At 56.3% G+C, this 20,462-nt stretch overlaps 1 protein-coding gene across 4 annotated transcripts in view; it reads left to right on the top strand.

Annotated features, from left to right (window-relative positions):
- Window positions 1–13,876, top strand: part of CPNE5 (copine 5) — an 87,109-nt gene extending 73,233 nt beyond the window's left edge. For 3 of the 4 annotated variants that reach the window (XM_024557894.3, XM_024557893.3, XM_045193426.2), the window contains 8 exons: window positions 370–431; window positions 6,556–6,602; window positions 8,387–8,568; window positions 9,324–9,451; window positions 9,695–9,797; window positions 10,510–10,567; window positions 10,999–11,072; window positions 12,197–13,876. In XM_024557894.3, coding sequence (XP_024413662.2) covers window positions 370–431; window positions 6,556–6,602; window positions 8,387–8,568; window positions 9,324–9,451; window positions 9,695–9,797; window positions 10,510–10,567; window positions 10,999–11,072; window positions 12,197–12,427 — 885 coding nt within the window. In that variant the 3' untranslated portion in view covers window positions 12,428–13,876. Of the gene's footprint in view, window positions 1–369; window positions 432–5,363; window positions 5,371–6,555; window positions 6,603–8,386; window positions 8,569–9,323; window positions 9,452–9,694; window positions 9,798–10,509; window positions 10,568–10,998; window positions 11,073–12,196 lie in introns of those variants that run through there. The other variant, XM_045193427.2, reaches the window with a different exon arrangement.
- Window positions 13,877–20,462: the final 6,586 nt, after the last annotated feature.

Raw genomic sequence — 20,462 nt, 5'->3', positions numbered from 1 at the left:
CTGGGTCCCGAAGACCCCCCTGCCCTCCACGCTCCACACGTAGGGGAAACCATGCCCTTGGCTGGAACCTCCATGCTCCCATGACAGAGACAGGGTCCTTGTTGCACTGGGTGCGACGTGCAGGCTGTGGACTCAGAGGGGCCTGGCTTGCGTCTCGAGCGGGCACATCGCATGGCCTTTTCGAGCCTCAGTTTCCGTGGGGATGATACCAGCTCGTTGTAGAGTCGCCGTGAGCCCTGCGTACAATGGTGTGGGCAAACGCGCGTGCGGAGTGCTCCAGCAGGGTCAGCAAGCCATCCCCCTGCTCCCCCACTCCCCCCCACCTCCCCGCCTGTGCTCCTCACTGACCAAGCTCCTTTTGTTTTCAAGGTCACGCTGCTTTCCTTTGCTGTGGAGTCGGAGTGCACATTTCTCGACTACATCAAAGGAGGGTGAGAAGAGATGCGACCGGGTTCCATGGCCGGGTTCCATGGCCTCGGGGAGAGGGAAGGGGCCTCACCCATGGGCATGGCAGCTCTGGCCCCACCCTGGCCTCTGGAAAGCCCTGGCCAAAGCCTGTGGTTCTGGGCTCCGAGCAGCCCCCCAGTGTCTGGGTCCAGACCACTCTCCAGAGCCCTACCTGCCCCTGGATCCTGAGCGGCTGCAGAGGCCATTCCTCAGCCTTGGAGGCCAGTGGGTCACGTCAGGTCCCCATGCAGGGATGACCCCTGGATGTGGTAGGGACTCCATGACAAAGAAAACCAAGGGCTTAGGGAGGCAGGGTGAGCCCTGGGACTAGGAGTCACGAGGTACAGGCTCTAGACCCCTCTTCACCCTGAATTTGCTCGATTGCTCTGGGCAGGTCACTCTCCCTCCCCGGGAGTCAGTTTCCTCTGAACAGGAGAAGTTGAAGTCTGGGGAATTCTAAGATTCCTTTCTGCTCTGAGCTCCTGATATCTCTGGTCTGTCTGGGGGGCAGTGATTAACCTGCCTGCTGTCATCAGAGACATATAAGGGGCAGGAGGGGATGGGGGATGAGCCGGAGGTGATCCCAGGACCAGCAGTTGGTCAAACACGAGTTTAAGGAGCAGAAAGAACCCAAGGTTCTGGCATCGAGGCCAAGGCAGCCGGGGAAGCCTTGGAGGCTCTAGCCAAGAGCTTATGGAAAAACAGCCTGACTCTGCCAAAGACAGGTGCCAGGTCAGGGTGTGGGTAGCCAAGAGCCCACAGGTGCAGGCAGGTGAATGATACACCTGTCTGGAAAGGAGACAGGCAGGGCAGCTGCCAGAGGCTCATCCCAGCCACACAGGCACTCGGCTGCCTGGCCGCCAGGGCAGAGGGAAAGTCAGGGCCTGGGAAGCTACTTGCTCACTTGTAACATGGCTCCCTGCGGCCTTGAACCCAGTCTCCAAGTTGGGAGCTCTCCTTCACCCACTGGGCACACGCCCTCCCTGCAATCACCCAGAGGCCTCCCTGCCCCTACTCTCTGCCCCTCCTGAGCCTCTTCTCGACCCTGCCCTTGCTCCCCTCCCCCATCAAAACTGCTCTGTTTTCGATCCATTAAGCAACCACCCCTTACATTCCATAGTACCTGCTAATTTCCAATCAATCCTCATCCTATTTATTCTTCTCATTTGCATAATACCCCCAATTTACAGAACACAGTGGGCAAGGCGAGGAGGCTCTTCATTTTACATAACTTTCCGGAGGCCACATGCCTAGCCAGTGGCAGCGTGCCTTCTGTCACCGCATGCCACATGTCTTCCACAGTAATGAATATCCCTGCCCGCCTGGCGGCCACGAGGCGGGGTGGGATGCCAATGGAGACTGCTGAGTTAAAGGGCTGTGGCGTCTCCCGGAGAAGGAGCCTCGGAGGCGGGTGGGCTGCTGTGCAAAGCTGGCGCCTGGAGTACTGGGCAAGTTAGAACACTGGAAACGCCCTGGCCCTCCCCGCCTCCACCCGCCCCGCGCCTCCCCACACTGGCTGGGGAGCCTGAGGGAGAGGCTGGCTCCAGGCCAGAGAGCCGGCGTGCATGTCCGGGCAGGCAGCTGACAGAGACATCTGTCTAGGTATCCTCCCCTCCCTGGCCTCGCTCCCCAGCCCACCTGGAGGGACCGGGCGGGGAGGGTGTGGGCACCTGTGCCCCTCTGTTGGAGACGTAGCTGGTTTCTCACCAGTCTGCATTCTGCCCTGCTGTGCCCTTAAGAGAGGTGAGCCTGCAGGGAGGAACTTCCCCACAAAAGTACCTACTTTCCAGTCCCTTCCTTCCCTGAGTCACTTCAGAACCCAGAGCAGGGGAATGCTCGGGGAATAAGGCCTGTCTGTCCTCTGAGCTGTAGTCCTGAAGGTCAAAACCACCCTCCCAGGATGGCCCAGGGAGCCAGGCTCTCACCCTCCAAATGTCTCCCTTCCTCTAATGAAGTCAAGGTTCTACGTTCCACACTGAAAGGTGACAAGGAAGAGCCCATGAATAGGGCGGGTCAACTGCTATAACAACCCCCCAACCTCAAGGCTTAGTACAAATAAAGGCTTATTTTTCATTCTTGGGGTGACAGGGAAGGGTGGGGAGATGCTTCACACAGTCACTCAGGAAGCCAGGCTCTTGCCATCTTGTGTCTCCTTCTCCCTAAGAGCTTGGGATCCTCTGGACCCTCTGCCCTCAGGCAGCAGACGAGGGACGGCGGGGGGGGGGGGGGGGGGGGGGGTGTGGGCGGGGAGCTGCCTCTGGGCAGCAGATGTGGCTTGTGTTTCCTGTTACCCATGTCCTTCACCCCTCCTGGGGGTTGAAGGGTCCATGAGCAACAGTTGAGCTGTGATCAGGTGGAGATCAGGTGACTGTGGTTTCTGATAGGGACCATCTGCTAACTGCAGGTGAGGTGAGCCCTGCCTCATCTTATGTCATCCCTGGCCCCAGCTTGGAACCAGCAGAACAGCATCTCCCCAAGTGTGACCCCAGAACCCCCTCCTCAGAATCCCACATGAGGGCAGAGGCTGTGCATAAGAGAAGCAGACTCTGGGCCGATCTCAGACCAATGGAACCAGCATTCTTGGGAGTGGCGTCCTGGGATTTTTTTTCCCTTTATTTTTTTAAGTATATTTTATTGATTATGCTGTTACAGTTGTCCCAATTTTTCTCCCTTTGTCCCTCTCCACCCAGTACCCTCCTTCCCTCCAGCATTCCTCGCCCCCTTAGTTCATGTTCATGGGTCATGCATATATGTTTTTTGGCTTCTCCATTTCCTGTACAGTTTTTAACCTCCGCCTGTCTATTTTGTACCTACCAGTTATGCTTCTTATTCCCTGTACCTTTTCCCCCATTCACCCCCTCCCCCTCCCTGCTGATAACCCTCCATGTGATCTCCATTCCTGTGATTCTGTTCCTGTTCTGCTTGTTTGCTTAGTTTTTGTTTTGTTTTGTTTTAGATTCAATTGTTGATAGTTGTGCATTTGTTGCCTTTTTACTGTTCGTAGTTTTGATCTTCTTTTTCTTAAATAAGTCCCTTTAACATTTCATGTAATAAGGGCTTGGTGAGGATGAATTTCTTTAACTTGACCTTGTCTGAGAAGCACTTTATCTGCCCTTCCATTCTAAATGATCGCTTTGCGGGATAGAGTAATCTAGGTTGTAGGTCCTTGCATTTCAACATTTTGAATACTTCTTGCCAGCCCTTCTTGCCTGCAAGGTCTCTTTTGAGAAATCAGCTACAGTCTCATGGGAACTCCTTTGTGGGTACTGTCTCCTTTTCTCTTGCTGCTTTTAAAATTCTCTCTTTATCTTTACCTTTGGCCATATTTTAATTATGATGCGTCTTGGTGTGTTCCTCTTTGGGTCCAACTTGTTTGGGACTCTCTGAGCTTCCTGGACTTGAATGTCTATTTCCTTTGCCAGATTAGGAAAGTTTCTTTCACTGTTTTTTCAAATAAGTTTTTGATTTCTTGCTCTTCCTCTTCTCCTTCTGGCATCCCTGTGATTTGGATGTTGGCACATTTGGAGATGTCCCGGAGTCTCCTTATACTATCCTTTTTTTTTTTTTTTTTTAAATTTCTTGTTTCTTCTTTCTGTTCTGGTTGAATGTTTATTTCTTCCTTATGTTCCAAGTAATTGATTTGAATCCCAGTTTCCTTCTCCTCACTTTTAGTTCCCTGTAGATTTTTCTTTATTTTACTTATTATAACCTTAATGTCTTCCTTTATGTTGTTGCCCTACTCAGTAAGTTCTTTGAACATCCCGATTACCAGTTTTGAACTCTGCATCTGATAGATTGCTTATCTCCATTTTGTTTAGTTCTTTTTCTGGGGTTTTGTTCTGCTCTTCCATTTGGGCCATATTTCTTTGTCTCCGCATTTTGGCAGCCTCCCTGTGTTTGTGTTTGTGTATTAGGTAGAGCTGCTTTGACTCCCCGTCTTCGTAGCGTAGCCTAATGTAGAAAAGGCACCTGTAAATTGTGTGGGAAGACCCTCTGGTAATCACCAGGGTGGGGCACCCCACCTCACTGCCCTGTGGCTCTGTGTGGGGAGAGGGCTCAGGGAGGGGACTGTGCTGCTGCCTGGCTCCTGCAGGTTCGCCTGGCACTCACCCCGTTTCCAGACACTTCACCCAACCCCCATATGCCACTGGTGCCCTTCCAGCTGTTGCCCTGGTGTTGAATCCCGGAGTGGGTGGGTTTGTGTATGTTCTAAGACTGTGCAGGCCCTTTAAGCAGAGTTCCCAAAAATCTGGCAGTTTCTTCTACTACCACAACCCCCAATGGTTTTTATAGCAGAAGTTATGGGGATTTATCTTCTTGATGCTGGAACCCTGGGCTGTGTGGTCTGGCCTGAGACTGATCGCTCCCAAGAGCAATCTTGATTTTTATTCACCACATGGGATTGTGGGGCCGCCCGTGCCTGTTCTACCACCACCGCCACCGCCTCTCCATGCCACACCGCATCTCCTCACCTTCCCCGCCCCTCTCCGCGACTCCACCCCTCCTACCCGTCAGGGATGAATGTGGCTTCTTTAAATCCTTGCTTGTCGGACTTCCCTACAGTTTGATTTTCTGGCAGTTCTGGGTGTTATTTGTTTTGAGATTTCGCTGTAATTCTTTTTGTGGCTGTGTGAGGAGATGAAGTGTGTGTACCTACGCCTCCATCTCGACCGGAAGAGGGGATCTTCTGTTTAAACAAGCTCCCTGGTGGCTGGGCTCACTCAGCGTGAGAACCATTGGACTGGACTTTCTCAGGGGCTCATGTCTTGCCATTTTTGTCCCCGTCAGCACCTAGCACAGAACCTGGAACAGCCAAACCCTCAGCAATTTCAACTCTGAATCTGAAGCCTCAAAGCTAACTTTTTACTATGGAAAAAATCCCAAACACATGCAAAACTGGAGAGAAGATATGATGAACCCCAGGTACCCTTCACCCAGATTCAACAGTTACCAGCTCATGGCCCATCTTATTCCATGCCCTCTCCCCTCCATGCGATTATTTTGAAGCAAGTCCTGGACATGTCACCCCCCAAATACTTCAGGATGTGTCTCTAAAATAAAAGGACTCTCTTTGTCAAATATAACTAAGCACCATAATCACACCTAAAAATGGAAAGGTCCTTAATACCAAATCTAGTCAGTGTTCAGATTTACCCAACTGACTTACAAAGTTTCTTAATGGGCATATTTGCAGCAGAAATCAGGCAAGGTCCATACTCGGGTGGCGAAAGAGGTATACAGTTGTAATACAAATAAATAATACAATAAAACTAATACGAGAATAAACTGTGTTTTGCATACTCACAACTATAAACCTATTTTTGCCCACCCCTGTATTGCAGTTGGTTGATTTGTCTCTTAATTCTCTTTTTACCTTTGGGGTCCTCCACTCGCACCTGGAGGGCTTGCTAAGACAGCTTCCTGCACCCTCCAAGAGCTTCTGATTCAGTGGGTCTACAGGACACTTAGGGTCCTCTAAGCCCCCAGGTGACCCCTATACTGTTGGTCCGTGGGTCACTTCCAGTGGTGCCCCAGAGCTCCCCATGGACGGGCCTTTGCTGGCCGCATCCCCTGTGGCGTCATTTACCAGGGCCCTCTGTCCGCTGTATTTCCTGTAAACAGCTGGTAGATCGCTCTGGAGGCTCAGTCCGATTCAGGTTCAATTTGGCGGCAAGACCGCTTCATGGGTGGTGTTTTGTTCTTCCCTGAGGGGATGTACAATGCCTCTTTCTCTCTCTTTTTTGTCAAATAAGTTTTAACCCTGAATCTGACTCCGTCTTTGAGCCAGAAATACAGTGAAACGCTACTTCACTGGCCTCAGGTGGGCCCAGGGAAGGGTTTGGGGAACAAGTGAGTAATCATGACCACTTCCCACACAGAACATCATCATCTTCAAAGAGCTTTCATGCTGCCTGACTCTTGCGATGCTCACAACCACCCTGGGGGGAGGGCGTGGCTGGCATCGCTATCCCAGAGGGAAAGGCCACAGACGGGCGAGCAGTGGGGCTGGGTGCAAGCCAGGTTTCCCACTCCCTATCCAGCCCTGCCCATCCTCCCTGCAGCCCTGCCCTCGTCCAGGTAACTTCCCTGCTGTTCTCCCTCTTCTAGGACCCAGATCAACTTCACGGTGGCCATCGATTTCACGGCCTCCAATGGTGAGTGGGGGATGGGCAGAGGAGCTGATGGGGGAGGGAGGAGAGGGCTCTCCAGGGCTGTGGTAGTTGGCCCTGGCTGGCAGCCAGGTCTCCCATACTCTCTGGCCTCATCCTCACTGCAGAAGAGGTGCTTAGGCCTGGAGAACCAAAGACAGAACCATAGTCACTAGCAGATCTGGGCCTTGAGCCACGGCCCTGCCTGTGAGGACACGCAGTCTCCCTGGGGGAATAGAGCAGTGCCGCCCCCGGCCGCAGAGAGCCCTGGAGCAGAGGTGCTTCCTCACAGGTCCAGCCCCACACCCTCTGCAGTGCAGCTCCCAGGCTGGAGGGGAGGAGGGGAGTCAGGACTGAGCTCTGTGGTCTTCAGTGGGGGGCACACAGCCCAGGAACCCCAGTCCTCTCCCTTGCTAGGGCTGCCCCAGCTTCCTCCCTCTGCTGACGCCTTCCAGTGTCAGACTATGACAAAGCCCCCAGGAGCAATCAGTGCCGAACTTCACACAGTCACAAACGTCACAACCTCCTTGGGAGTCCGGACCGCCCTTAGCGGTGCTCAGGGCTCGTTTTTGTGCCAGTCAGAAGATGCTCAGGTCTCCTCCTCCACAGGTGTGTCAGAAGCCCGTAGCATCACAGACAGCGTGGTAGGATGTCAGAGCTGCGAAGGGCCTTAGTGATAATAACAAAGAAGAGAGTTACAATAATAGCACCTGTTTAATGCACAGAACGGTCCCGGGAGGTGGGGCCTGTTATTATCCCCATTCTGCAGATGAGGAGACGGAGGATGAGAGATGAAGGAATTTACCCAAGACCCACAGCTAGTAGAAAGTAGAGAAGGGTTGGTACTTTAGTAGCCTGGGCTGTACTTCCTCTCATTAATAAATAGGTAAAACAGCCCTGGCTAGGGTGGCTCAGTGGATTGAGTGCCGGCCTGTGAACCAAAGGGTCACTGGTTCTATTCTCAGTCAGGGCACATCCCTGGGTTGCAGGCCAGGTCCCTGGTGGGGGGCGCTTGAGAGGCAACTACACATGGATGTTTCTCTCCCTCTCTTCCTCCTCCCCCTCTCTAAAAATAAATTTTTAAAAAATCTTTTAAATAAATAACTAAAACATGGACAATACTGGTGGTGACGAGGGCTATGGAGAAAAATCAAACGAGGGAGAGGGATAGGGAGGGCTGGGGGAGGCTGTGACTTTCAGTGGGCTGCTCAGGGAAGACCCCACTAAAGTAGAAACCCGAGGAGGCGAGGGAGCGAGCCACGTGTACATCTGTGGGATAGTGTCCCAGAGCAGAGGAACAGCCATTGCCAAGGCCCCGAGGGGGACTGAGGGGCAGGGAGGGAGGGAAGAGATGAGGACAGAGGTAACTGGAGGGTGGATCATGTGGGGCCTTGTGAGGACTTTGGGTTAATTCCGGGTGAGATGACAGCCTTGGGGACTCTAGAGCAGAAAAGAGGCATCATCCAGCTGCCTGCGGATTGACAAGCTCGCTCTGGCTGGTGTGCTGAGTGTGGACCACAGGCAGGAGGGAGGCGGAAGCAGGGAGGTCCAGCAGGAGGCTCCTGCTCTCCTGCCCGCAAGAAGACATCGAGGAGGGGAGGTGGATGGGACTCTGGGTGTGTTTTGAAGGGTTAGCAACCTGGTTTTGCTAGAGGATGGAATGTGTGGTAAGGTGGCATCAAGGGTAAATAAATCAAAGTCAGGGGAGCCTTTGGACACCCCCTTCTGATTGTGAAGCCAAGGTGGCTTGGCACGTGCAGGCCGGCAGAGGTCCTGTGTCTGTGCCGCAGGGAACCCCTCGCAGTCCACGTCGCTGCACTACATGAGCCCGTACCAGCTGAACGCCTACGCGCTGGCCCTGACCGCCGTCGGGGAGATCATCCAGCACTATGACAGCGACAAGATGTTTCCGGCCCTCGGCTTCGGGGCCAAGCTGCCCCCTGATGGCAGGGTGTCCCACGAGTTCCCGCTGGTAGGAGGTCCCCAGAGGAAGAGCTGAGGGCTGACCAAGCAGGGGGGGAGTGGTGATGAGCCTGGGGTGGGGGGCACTTCCCATCTTCCCCGCCCAGGGACTTAAGGAGTAGCCTCTGTGGGGGATGGGCTGCCTGCTGTGTGTAAGGGGTCTTGTGTCAGGGCCTCCAGAAACCCACTCCCCACCTTGCTCACCAAGAACTGCCCTCTGTGCCTGAAGCCGCCCGCAGTGGGCCCTGGCCTCCTCTCCCCGACAAGACCCACGTGGAATGGGAGCGGATACGTGGCTGCACTGTCCCCCAGCACCCCAGAAATGAGGATGGGGGTGTAGGTTGGGTTTGGGCAGCTGCAGGTAACTCCAGGACTCCTGAGTGGATGCTGAGATGGGGCTCTGTGGGGATGCCTCCTCAGGCCACCCTCTGCCCTCCCTGCCTTGTGTGAGCTGGGGACACTGAGTCAGTCACTGGATCACCCACAGCAAACAGCCCTCACACGCCAGTGAGGGCTGGGGGCAGGGACCAGCCCAGGCCCTCCCGAGCTACTCTGGCCCTGTGGTCATTTCCCGCCAGGGCTGGGTGGGGGGAGGGGTACTGCCCTTCAGGGTGGGCCCCTCCCTGCCGCCCACCAGAGAAAAGTGTAGGAGGGTCCAGGTCTGCTGGCCTCTGCCACCTGGTCCTGCTCCTACTGACCCCTGGCCACGCACCTTTCTACCCCTTCTTCCTGCCTGGGCTCAGCCTCCCCATCCTCTGCCCCCAGAACGGCAACCAGGAGAACCCCTCGTGCTGCGGCATCGAGGGCATCCTGGAGGCGTACCACCACAGCCTGCGCACGGTGCAGCTCTACGGCCCCACCAACTTTGCCCCTGTGGTCACCCACGTGGCCAGGTGAGTGCCGGGTCACTAGCGCCCCATCCCAAGAGCTCACAAGACCTTTGCCTCCACACCTGTCCCCTCGGGAAGGTGGGAAGGAATGTCTCTTCCCATTGACTTGCCTTTCGGTGAAACCTGACCCTAAAGAGACCCCTTCCAACCAAAGAGCTGCCCCCGCCAAAGTGTTAAGGGAACTTATGGGTGGGGGACAACATGCCCAGAGCCTCCTAGACAGATCTTGCCCCGGTGTCACCGCAGGAATGCGGCCGAGGTACAGGATGGATCCCAGTACTCGGTGCTACTCATCATCACGGACGGGGTCATCTCGGACATGGCACAGACCAAGGAGGCTATCGTCAACGTGAGCTGTGTGGGGGCACCCGGAACCCCTGGGGGTGGGGGATGCCTTCCCACTCCTTTGGGGAAACAGACCTGGCTTGTCCTCTCCCTGCCCTCTGTGAGACCACTCCTGGCTTCAGCTGCAGCATCTGGAGGGCCTGGCCATGGAATTGGGGCATGGGTCCCACCAGTGAGCTCCCTGCCCACCTCTTCATCATGATGGGTGGTGCACTCCCTCCAGCCGCCTCTGGCTCGCTCATTAACCAGCTCTCAGACCACAGCCAGCCTGGCCAGGTAGAGAAGGTGGGAGGTCCAGGAACATGACTCTTCTTGCGGGTGGTCCCCCTGTATCAGCGGCCCCAGCTACAGAGGGCCTTCCCTCCAGGCCCACACGAAAGGTGTCCCACATGACGGGGGTCCAAGAGCGGAGGAAGGGATGGGGTACCTGGCAGAATCGGACCTGTGGCCCATTTCCCTCTGCTTCCCTCCCTCTGCCCGCTCTTCCTCGCTGGTGCCCGACCTCCGTGCCCTGGGTCTGTATCCGTGGACCTCTCTCCCTCCTCCTGCTTTTTCTGTGTTTCTCTGTGTGTTTCCATCCTACTCCCTTCCATTTCTTCCCTGGCCTCCTGACCTTCTTCTATGATTCACCCTCTGTCCCTACCCATGACCTCGTCTTCCTCTACCTGGCCCCTCAACTGGGTCCCAAACACCCCCCACCCTCTGCTGTCTCACAGGCCGCCAAACTGCCCATGTCCATCATCATCATCGGCGTGGGCCAGGCGGAGTTCGATGGTGAGTCCCTCTCCGGTCCCCCGGTGCTCCTCCAGAGGCTCAGGCCCTGGGGAATGACCCTGCCCTGAAACGTGAGCACTCACACCTGGCGTGTGTGATTGGGTCTGCAGGCAGGGGTCATAGTGTGTTTGTTTGCACAGGGGCATGTGTGTGTCAGGGTGTGTGCCCCACACCCACATCCCATGGCTGTGGAGAGGAGGCCTGAGTCACTGCTCCCTCCTCCAACCCTGTGAGTTTGGGGTGGGGGAGCTGGAGGCTGGGCCAGAAGTCAGAGACTCAGCTGGGAGTCTCCTCCTGTCCCCTAGCCTCAGTGTCCCCATCTCCAGCACAGGGGTCTGGTCTGACAGTCTCTGCCTGGGATTGGGGGACAAGTGCCCTGTCCTGCCAGGGCCATCAGCTCCCCCACTCCCATGCCTGCCCTCCCTACACAGCCATGGTGGAGCTGGACGGTGACGACGTGCGGATCTCCTCTCGGGGGAAGCTGGCCGAGCGGGACATCGTCCAGGTGAAGCTCAGCCCCTGCCTGCCCGTCTAGCCAGGCTGCCCCACACCCTGTGCTGGGGGCTTTTCTGGAAAGGGCCCTGGAGAGAGGCACTGGGAGCCCCAGAGTGGCCTGGCCACCACAGAAGGGAACTGGAGTCTGTCCTCAGGTCACAACTCTCTCTGGACCAGACTGCTCGCTCTCAGCTATGTCTGAGCCTCACCCCAACATTACTGTTGCCCCACCCAGGCCTCCCTGAGCCCCCAGGCCTCCACAGCCCCCTGCAGAGCACAGATGCCTCCCAGTGAGATGGCCAACCCCTCGAAGGTGGAGGTCTTTGGTGTCGCTGCAGCCCCTCTCCAAGAACCGCAGTGCTGGGTTAATTGAATCAATGTTAATTAAGACACCTCCGGGTGGGAGGCAGACAGGTCTTGGCCCTCAGGGCATCGCTGTCCAGTCTAGCCTCAGAGGCACCTCAGCAAGCAACCCCTCCGGGCATCTGCTGCAGACAGAGTCCTTCTGTTTAGGAGTTTTGGAATTAAAAACTCATTCTCCATACCCCCTGGATTTAAAAAAATGGGAATGGGGAAGGGGTCATTCCAGGTGTGGAGACCAGATAAGGGGCTAGAAACCAGAGCAAGGGCAATCTGGGAGGTGGGACCCCAGATGCAAAGGCCTGGAAGCAGGAGTGAGCCTGAGGCCCTGGTTTCGGGGGGACACCCCCTGGAAGGAATCCAGTGGGGACTGACTTGAGTGAATAAGAGAAGCAGGGCCAAAGAGACAGAGGAGGCTCTGCCCGAGGGGTAGGAGGCTGCCAGAGGGCCTGATCTCCAGAAGCCAGGGGATTCGTTCAGCATTTCCTAAGTGCCTGCTAAGTGCTTGGAGCCAAGACCTCAGAGACTGAGGAATCTTGGTCTGTGGTGTATCTGGCATGCAGTTGGTGCTTAATAAGTATTTGAGTGAATGGAAGAATAGCAGCATGATGACAGTGCCTCAGAGAGTTCACGGGGCGGCGGGGCGGGGGGAGGTGCGGAGGAGTGAAGTGGGCAGAGGCTGGGGAGGAACACGAAGGGATCCCAGGTCTGGGGGTCTGGGGGCTGGGGTCCAGCAGGAAACCTTGCCTTCATCCTGCCTTTCCCGCCGGCCAGTTCGTGCCCTTCAGGGACTACGTGGACCGCACCGGCAACCACGTGCTGAGCATGGCACGCCTGGCCCGAGACGTGCTGGCTGAGATCCCGGACCAGCTGGTGTCCTACATGAAGGCGAAAGGCATCCGCCCGCGCCCCCCGCCGGAGGCCCCGGAGAGCTCGCCCTCGCCCTCGCCCTCGCAGTCCCCAGCCCGCACGCCCCCTGCCTCCCCCTTGCAAACGCACATCTGAGCCTGGCCCCTGGCAAGCGGCTGGGCCGGGGGAGGCCAGAGGGTGTGCAGGGTCCCTAGACCCCCCTACAGTCTTACCGGCCCAGTCTTTGGAACCCGGTGTGCCTGGGAGGCTGACAGAGGGCGAGGCCTCTGGAGACTCCTTTCCAATTTCCTGGCCTCACTTATGGCCCAACCCCAGGGAGTTTGGGGGTACAGGTGGTAGAGGTAGGGTCCTGGGCCCTGTTCTTCTCTTTTCCCCCTGATACTTGGTTCTAGCCCAGCCAGGACAGTGTTAACAATCGGGGTGATTGGGGTCCCCTCAGCCCACCTGAACAATCCCATCTGCTCTATATGGCCCTGAACCCTGGACTGGGCCTCCCTTCTGCAGGCCCCCTTCTCCCTCCCCTCCTCCTGTGCTGTCTGCTCCTCTGCCTGGCCCCTGACTCCCACCACAGTATCTGTCCTGTCCCTGTTCCCTGTGAACCCTGTGAGGCTGGTGGGTTGGCAGGAGTACCTGAACCTGCAGCCCCTCCCAGAGGCATGTGCTCGGGGTGGGAACCCCGTAGCCTCCTGCAGGGGAGGCTGCGATGGTGGACCATAGGCCACGTGATGGATGGGCCAGGAATGGAGGCTTTTCAGGTGCAGAGCCTTCTCTGGTGCCTCTCAAGCCCAGGATGACACGGTTTTGAGACTCAGATCCACAAGCCTCTCCCTGGCATGTGGGCCCACAAGCACCGTAGATGGCTCCTGGTTCCAGGCACCCCACCTCCCCCAGACGCTGCCCAGGGTCCCTGGTGTCCACTCCTCTGCTGCCCACCCAGGGGCCCAGGCAAGGACAGCCCAGCCCCAGCACGCCCACGCTGCCCCTTTATCCCACAGGGGTAGGAGCTGGGAGTCCTGGGTTCAAGCCCTGCCTGCAGCCCCTGCCTGCTGTGGGAACCCAGGCAAGGACCTCTGCCTCCTGGGCTTGGTTTCCACATCTGTGCGGCAAGAGGGTTGACCAGATGGTCCCAGGGTCACCTGCTGCTCTGATGCCCTGAGAGTCTATCCACCCCATTCCCAGCTCCCCCATCCCACTCCTCACCAGTGCAACCTCTCACCCCAGGCCGTCTTGGCTCTAGGGTCACTTGTTCCATCTTGTCACCACCCTAGTCCTTCAGCCTTGGTCTCTGGTGTCTGAGCCCGAGCCCCTGGCCCTTCCCCTGCCCCTGCCATGGGAAAGGCGGGAAAGGCCATCTCAGCCTGGGCCCACCCAGCCGCCCAGCCTTTACCACATGGGAGCAGGTCACGCATGCCAGTCCCTCTGCCGCATGGGGCCCCTCGGCCCACTGAACGTCCCGTGCCACCTGGTGGAGACCAGGCCCACCCTGTCTGCCGCCCAGCGCCTCTCCTTCCCTGTCATGCATGACGGTGGTGTGTCTGCGCTGTCTGGTCCTGTGCCCGTGTCTGAGACAGTCTCTGTGTGGAATCTGCCTTAAATTGAAGTAAATTTGGTTCTTTTATTAAAGTTCCTTGTTTTCCTTTCTCGTGGGAAAATTAGCGCAGAGGTTGCTGTTGGACAGAGTTCAGGTTCTCCTCTCTCTCTCCTCCATTCTTTTGTTCGAGGATTTACTGAGCAACTACTATGGGCAGGCTCTGTGCTAGCGCCTGGGATGCACCAGTGAACCAAACACGGGCCCTGTCTCCACATGGAGCTTACAACAAACACGGATAAGACAGGAGAATGCAGTAAGCACGTAAACAAATAGGTAGATGACAGTTTCAGGTGGTAAGTTATGAAGAAAAATGAGCATAAAAAGGGAGAAGTAATAGGGTGATATGGTAGAAGAGGTGGTCAGGGGGGGCCTCTGGGAGGAGGTGGCAGTGAGATAAGGAAATAAGAGAGGGAGGCAAGAGCTCCAGGTAAAGGGAACAGCAGGCATAAAGGCCCTGAGGTGGGAGCCTGCTTAGTGTGTTGGAAAGACAGAACGAGGGCTGGTGTGGTTAGGGAGCTGAGTTAGGAGGGAGCGCTGTAGGAGCTCAGCTCAGGGAGCTGAAGAATCCGGAATGCAGAGGGCCTTGTAGGCTATGGCAAGGTCTTCAGCATGACTTGGAGTGAAGCGAGCAGCCCCTGAGGAGGCGAAGGGGGTGACGTGACCAGATCATTCTCTAAGACGAGGGGTCGCTGTGGGACTGGATCACTCACGCACTCATCTTGCAGTAAGTGTTTACTGGGCATTGGTGCCGGGACCCACTCCTGTTTGCAGCCACTGCCTTGCACAGCTGCGTCCTCCGGCTGCTACCCTTGCTCTGGGGCACTGAGCGAGGAAATCCTACAACCCTGGGGTCCCCGAGGCCTAGCCAGGGGGAGGGCCAGGGGCTGTGGGCACCAGAGGACGACTCGCAAGCCAGGATGAGTGACTGCTCCTCTGTGCGATGGCACTGCCAGTCCTCCCCGACAGGGCTATTGAGCAGCCACACAAGCGACAGGTAGGTATTCTTACGTGAGGCGTGTTGTGCACGGGGCCTGCTGCACCTTAGGTGCACAACAAGCACCGTTTCTGCCTGGGCCCTCTTCCTGCGTAAATCCCTGTGGCCACCGGGGACCGGGACCACAGGGACTTGCTCCACCAGGCAAGTCTGCTCTCAGATTAGGGCTCTAATTCCCCATCTGCTCATCAGAAGAAATTTGGGAGTTGTTTACTTCTCAGCATCCTACAGTAACCGAGCTGATTCATGGCTGCCCCTGTAATTAGCTCCCCTCTGACTTGCATTCCGGTACTCGTATGCTCGCATTGAGTGGGAACCTGGGTGAGGTCACAGCTCGGAGAGAGGGCAGTTCCCAAAGTGAGCGGCCCGGTTTACCTCTGCCTAGGCGCCTGTGTGATATGCATCAGGAGATGCCCACCTGACGGGGCAATGGAGGGTCAGAGCCACCTGGCCTCAGGGGGCCGAGAGCATCTGACTGTGCTCACCACAGGAGCTCCTCTCCTGGGTTCTTTCCCAAGGGGTGTTCCACGGAGCACCAGCTCCCTGGCATGGATCTGGGGAAACCGTCTGCTCTGAGCCCCTCTCAGAGAGTCCCTCGGGCCTTGTGGGTGAGGGCAGTCAAGGCTCTGATAAGTCCTGCGACAGGGAAAGCAGCTTGACTTGGTTCAACCCACCAGTGTTGTTGTTAATGATTGATTGATTCATTCATTCATTCATTTAGAGAGAGGGGGAAGGGAGGGAGAAAGAGAGGGAGAGAAACATCAATGTGTGGTTGCCTCTCATGCACGCCCCCACCGGGGACCTGGCCTGCAACCCAGACATGTGCCCTGACTGGGAATCGAACCGGCGACCCTTTGGTTTGCAGGCCAGTGCTCAGTCTGCTGAGCCACACTGGCCAGGGCTCAACCCAGTGTTTTTGACCATGGAGTCAGGGAGGGTGTGTGTGTGTGTGTGTGTGTGTGTGTGCGCGCACGCATGTGTGTAACACTATTACCAAGTAAACTGCATTGTCTTGGGAATATAAGTGGAGATAATCTCCCTGGTTCCCAGGCCAACAAACAAGCCTGAGGCCTGCTTCCAGGAGGCCAGAGGTGGGGCATGGAGATGGGGCAGGAGACATGGACCCTGCTAGTTGCTCTGGAGAGAACAAAGGGCCTCAGAAGGGCCGCTGACCCCAGCTATGCCAGAAGGAGAAACCACAGAGAAGAAAGGAGGACGTTCCGAAATTCCCAGGCCCAGACTCGTGGCTCCACAGCTGACATTTTTTGCTTCCTCAGAGGGCTGAGAAGCGTGTGACAGCTGGGGGAGGGCAGGCAGAGAAGGTGGAGACTGTTGGTTAGGGGAGGAAGGGGGGGTGGGGGCCGGGGCACCTGGGCCCAGGCCCACCGCCCACAGCACGAGCCCACCGGCCAGCAGCCCCACCGGCAGGGTGAGGCCGGAGAGCCCGGCACAGATGAGTCAGAGCAGGCGCTGGGGTGTGGCGGTGAGCCTGTGGGTGACTGCGGCATTGGGCTCTGTTCTCCTGTTCCCCACACACAAAGCAGCCTGCGGGCTGCCTCCCTCTTTCCCATGTCGAGCCCCACTCTTTTCACAGACCCCTGGTACAGGAGTCTGTGCCCTTGACCAGCATGAGCCCCTTCAGACCTTGAGACAACCTGGAGGGGCGGGCTCCGTCAACAACCTGGGTTCAAATCCCGACTCTGCCACTTGGTAGCTGCACTACACTGGGAAAGTTACCTAATGTTTCTCTACCTCAGTTTCTTCAACTGCAAAGAAGTGAGGAAATAAAGAAAACAAACTGACGTCAACAGTAACTGTCACTAAAGGGCGAGATTCGGGTATTTTCATTTTTTCCTTTTTAATTTCTTAAAGATTTTATTTATTTATTTTTAGAGAGAGGGAAAGGGAGGGAGAAAGAGAGGGAGAGGAGCACCGATGTGCCAGAAACACCCATCAGTTGCCTCCCACACATGCAACCCAGGCACATGCCCTGACCGGGAATCAACCTGGCGGCCTTTTGCTTTGCGGAATCACGCCCAGTCAACTGAGCCACACCGGCCAGGGCTTAATTTCTTTATTCCTAAAACTTCATTGAGTACAAATGGAACCTGGTAAATAAATACTATAAATATAGATACAGGTGTATGCTTTTTTTGTTTTTTTAATCAAAATCTCGCCCTGACCATGACACAGGCAATTTGAACTTGAGGTTCAGGTAAGAAAGTGGATACACGAGGGCTTTGAGAAGATGTAAAGCCCCTGTCACTGATTCCCAAATTTGTCTGCACATTGGAGTCACCTGAGGAGTTTCAAAAGTACTAGTGCGTGGGTCCCAGCCCCAGAGACGTGATTTAATTGGTCTGGGCTTTGGCAGGTGGCCCTAAAGCTGGGAATCACTGCTTTTTAAGGTTGTGGGGTAGGGGGGACGCTGCACCCAAGCTGTCAGATCTTCCTTCTCACCCCCACTTTATCCCACATATTGAGGACATGGGGTGCTCCCGATTGAGAGGACTCAACCTGGGAGATGGAATCTATACATCCCAGAGGCAGCCCCAGAGACCAGGCACGGGCGCCCTCCCACCTTTATTGGGAGGGGCTTGCTCATTAACTCAATAAATAAGTACTCCCTGAGCTTTTTCCCTGAGCCGGGTTCCAGGGACCTGGCAACAAACAAGGCGGCCCAGTGGGGTCCTGATTCCAGTTGCCAGCCCCTTTTCTCCTACACTGGGGACAGGGATGGAGTCCCCTCTCTAGCTGGCTCAGAGGCAGGCCTGGGGGCTCCCCCGAGCCCCTCTGCAGAGCCCTCCCGGGGAACCTGCTTGGTCTCTGGGGCCCCATGGCAACAACTTGCCTGAGGACAGCTGAGAAGAGGCACCTGTGTTTACCGGGCCTCAGACTCCTTCCAGGGAAGGAGGACGTGAGAGGCCAGCCCCGGTCCAGTCCCTCTCATTCCCACCTTCTCTCTCTCACTGTCTCGCTGTCTCTCTCTGTCTCTCCCTCTCTCTGAGCATTTGTCACTGGTTTTGCATTCCTTCTACCTGGCCCAGGCCCGCTTGCCAGAGGCATGACTAGAGAGGAGGGGAGGGAAAGGAAGGCTCAGTGGGTCTGGGCCCTGCTCCCCCTCCACATCCATCCACACCTTCCTGCAAGGTAAGCTTCTGGCCACCAGAGCCTAGGTTCAAACCCTGCTCTGCTCCTGGCTAGCAACGTGACTGTGGACAAGTTCCTCAGTCCTCTTTGCCTCACTTTCCTCACCTGTAAAATGGGGGTGAGAACAGGCCTGATCTCATAGGTCTGAGGTGAGGATTAAATGAGGTAATATGGTAAAGTGCTCAGGACAGTGCCTGGCACATAGTAGGTCCTTGGTAAATGATGACTGTTGCTCTGCTGCCGTCCCCCTCAGTTCCAAAAAGCTCTGTTCCCTAACACCCTGCGCAGGCTCCATTATCCCCCCACCCACCAGTCCAGGCCCACCCTCCTTTTCTTATTCAGCCTCAGACGAAGTTGTGACCTGAGCCCCCTTGGCTGACATGCCCTGAGAACTCGCCACTTGCCTGGAAGTTCACTCTGAAGTCTACCTTGAGTCTCTCCTGCTGCTCTCCTCACTGGCCTAGTGTTCCTCCGTTCCTCCGTGGCTCCTGGCGTCCACTTGCTGACTTGGAACCCTGTGACCCTGGGAAAGGCGGCAGCCCCCCTCCCCCGCCATACTCCACACACAAGCTGGACCTGGCCAGAGAAAGCCAAGGGAGGGTTCTGGGCTTGTGTGAGGTCCCTTCTAGTACCCTGCCTCTAGGGAACCTCAGGTAGCTGCTTGAGGCCGTGGCAGAGCTGAGAGGGGAGAGGCAGCCCAGGGTCCACTTGTGTACTGGGTCCCCCAAGGACAGGTCTCTCTATCCGCTCTACTGGCTTCCCTAGGCATCGCACCCTGCCTGCCTCGGTGCCTCACTGACCCACAGATGTGTCGGGGCCTGCCAGGTCCCCAGGCCCCAGAGAAGAGCCAGCAGCAGCATCTGGACTTGCCCCACCCTTGCCCAGGGCCAGGCGTCCCTCACTACAGCCCACCTCCGTCTCGGTGTCTTTGTCAGCACGCCACAGCCGAGATGCTGCTCAGGGCAGGGAGGCTCGTGTGCTCCTGGGGGGGGTCCAGAAAGGGAGGAGGCACCGGGTTCGGGGAACCAGTGAGGGGCCGGTAGCAGGATAGGTTGGGCGTCGGGAACCATCCTGCCTGTAGCCCAGAGGCCGAAAGGGATTTAGGAAGGGCATCTGATCCAAGTTTTGGTGGCTTCTGATGCCTGGATCTTCTCCACCTCACCTCTTGCCAAGTGTCACCTGGCTTCTGCTTATGTGTCTCCAGTGACAGAGAGCTCACTGATGCTGAGGCAACCCTTTTAGAATTGAGCAGAGGGATGGGGCCAAGCAAGGAGACTGATTAAACAGGCAGGAAGGTCCAGTCCTCTTGTCTCTCCTGCCCTTCCACATTCTCCTTGGTCTCTCTCTACACCTCTGCCTCTTGAAGTGTCTTTGCTTGTCCCTTAACGAAACTGGGGTCTCCTCTGATTCGGCTGAGGCATCCTCTCAAATGATCACAGGGAACCAGACTCGGTGCTCCGCACGCTGGACGGCAGCACGCGGTGAGCATGGCTGTGGTTACCAGTCGGAGGAGACAGAATTTGCAGAAAACACAGATGACAGGAGCGAGCTCAACACTGAGAGGCCAGGCCGGCTCTCTGAGCTCCTCAAAGCAAGCGCCCCAGGGCACTGAGAACCCCGGCCCCAGGTCACAACATGCAGCCACCTTTCAGGAGGCGAATGTTGTGCACTTGTGCGAACTCCCGCAAAAGCTCCAAAGAGGAGCCGGTGAGTGATTGACTCCAGTTTCCACAGCTGCTCCTCAGGCCCCCAGCTGTCACACTCCAGCTGCACCTCAAGGGGGACCAGAGATCGACGCCTCGGGGCAGAGGGCTGCACCAGGGGACACCTGGCACTGGGGCAGGGGTGGGGTCTCCAAATGTGACCCCTTCGGGGCAGACCTCTGGGGCTCAGGAGACGGGGAGATGGGGCCTGTCAGGGGCCATCAGAACATGCTTTTGCCTAAGAATTGGATTCTGCTCAATTGGATTCTTTTACAAGTTCGCCGGCTCTGCCGGTCCCCAAACAGTGAGACTGTTTAATGACCAGAGTCATTTAATGACCAGACTGTTTAATGACTTTGTCATTAGCGGGTGATAGCAATTGGTCATCAGCACCAAAGCAGGATCCTTGAGAAGTTTCTTTCCTCCCCTCAACATTTATTTTTATTTCTGAATATATAAGAATACCCAGTCATTATAGATCTGAAAATACAAACACGGATAAAAAGGAAAATAACACCCCCCTCCCACATCCACCCTATACCTTTTTTCAATCCTCACCTGAGGATATTTTCATTGATTTGCGAGAGGGACAGTGAGAGAGAGAAACATTGATCGGCCGCCTCCTGTACATGCTCCGACCGGGAATCGAACCTGCAGCCGTTTGGTGTACGGGATGAGCGGCTGGCCAGGGCCACCCGGAGATGGGTGGCCAATATTGTGGTGTATTTTCCT

This window comes from Desmodus rotundus, chromosome 11 (genome assembly GCF_022682495.2).
Source record: "Desmodus rotundus isolate HL8 chromosome 11, HLdesRot8A.1, whole genome shotgun sequence".
Taxonomy (NCBI): Eukaryota; Metazoa; Chordata; class Mammalia; order Chiroptera; family Phyllostomidae; genus Desmodus; species Desmodus rotundus.
This window is presented reverse-complemented; position numbering and strand designations above follow the sequence as displayed.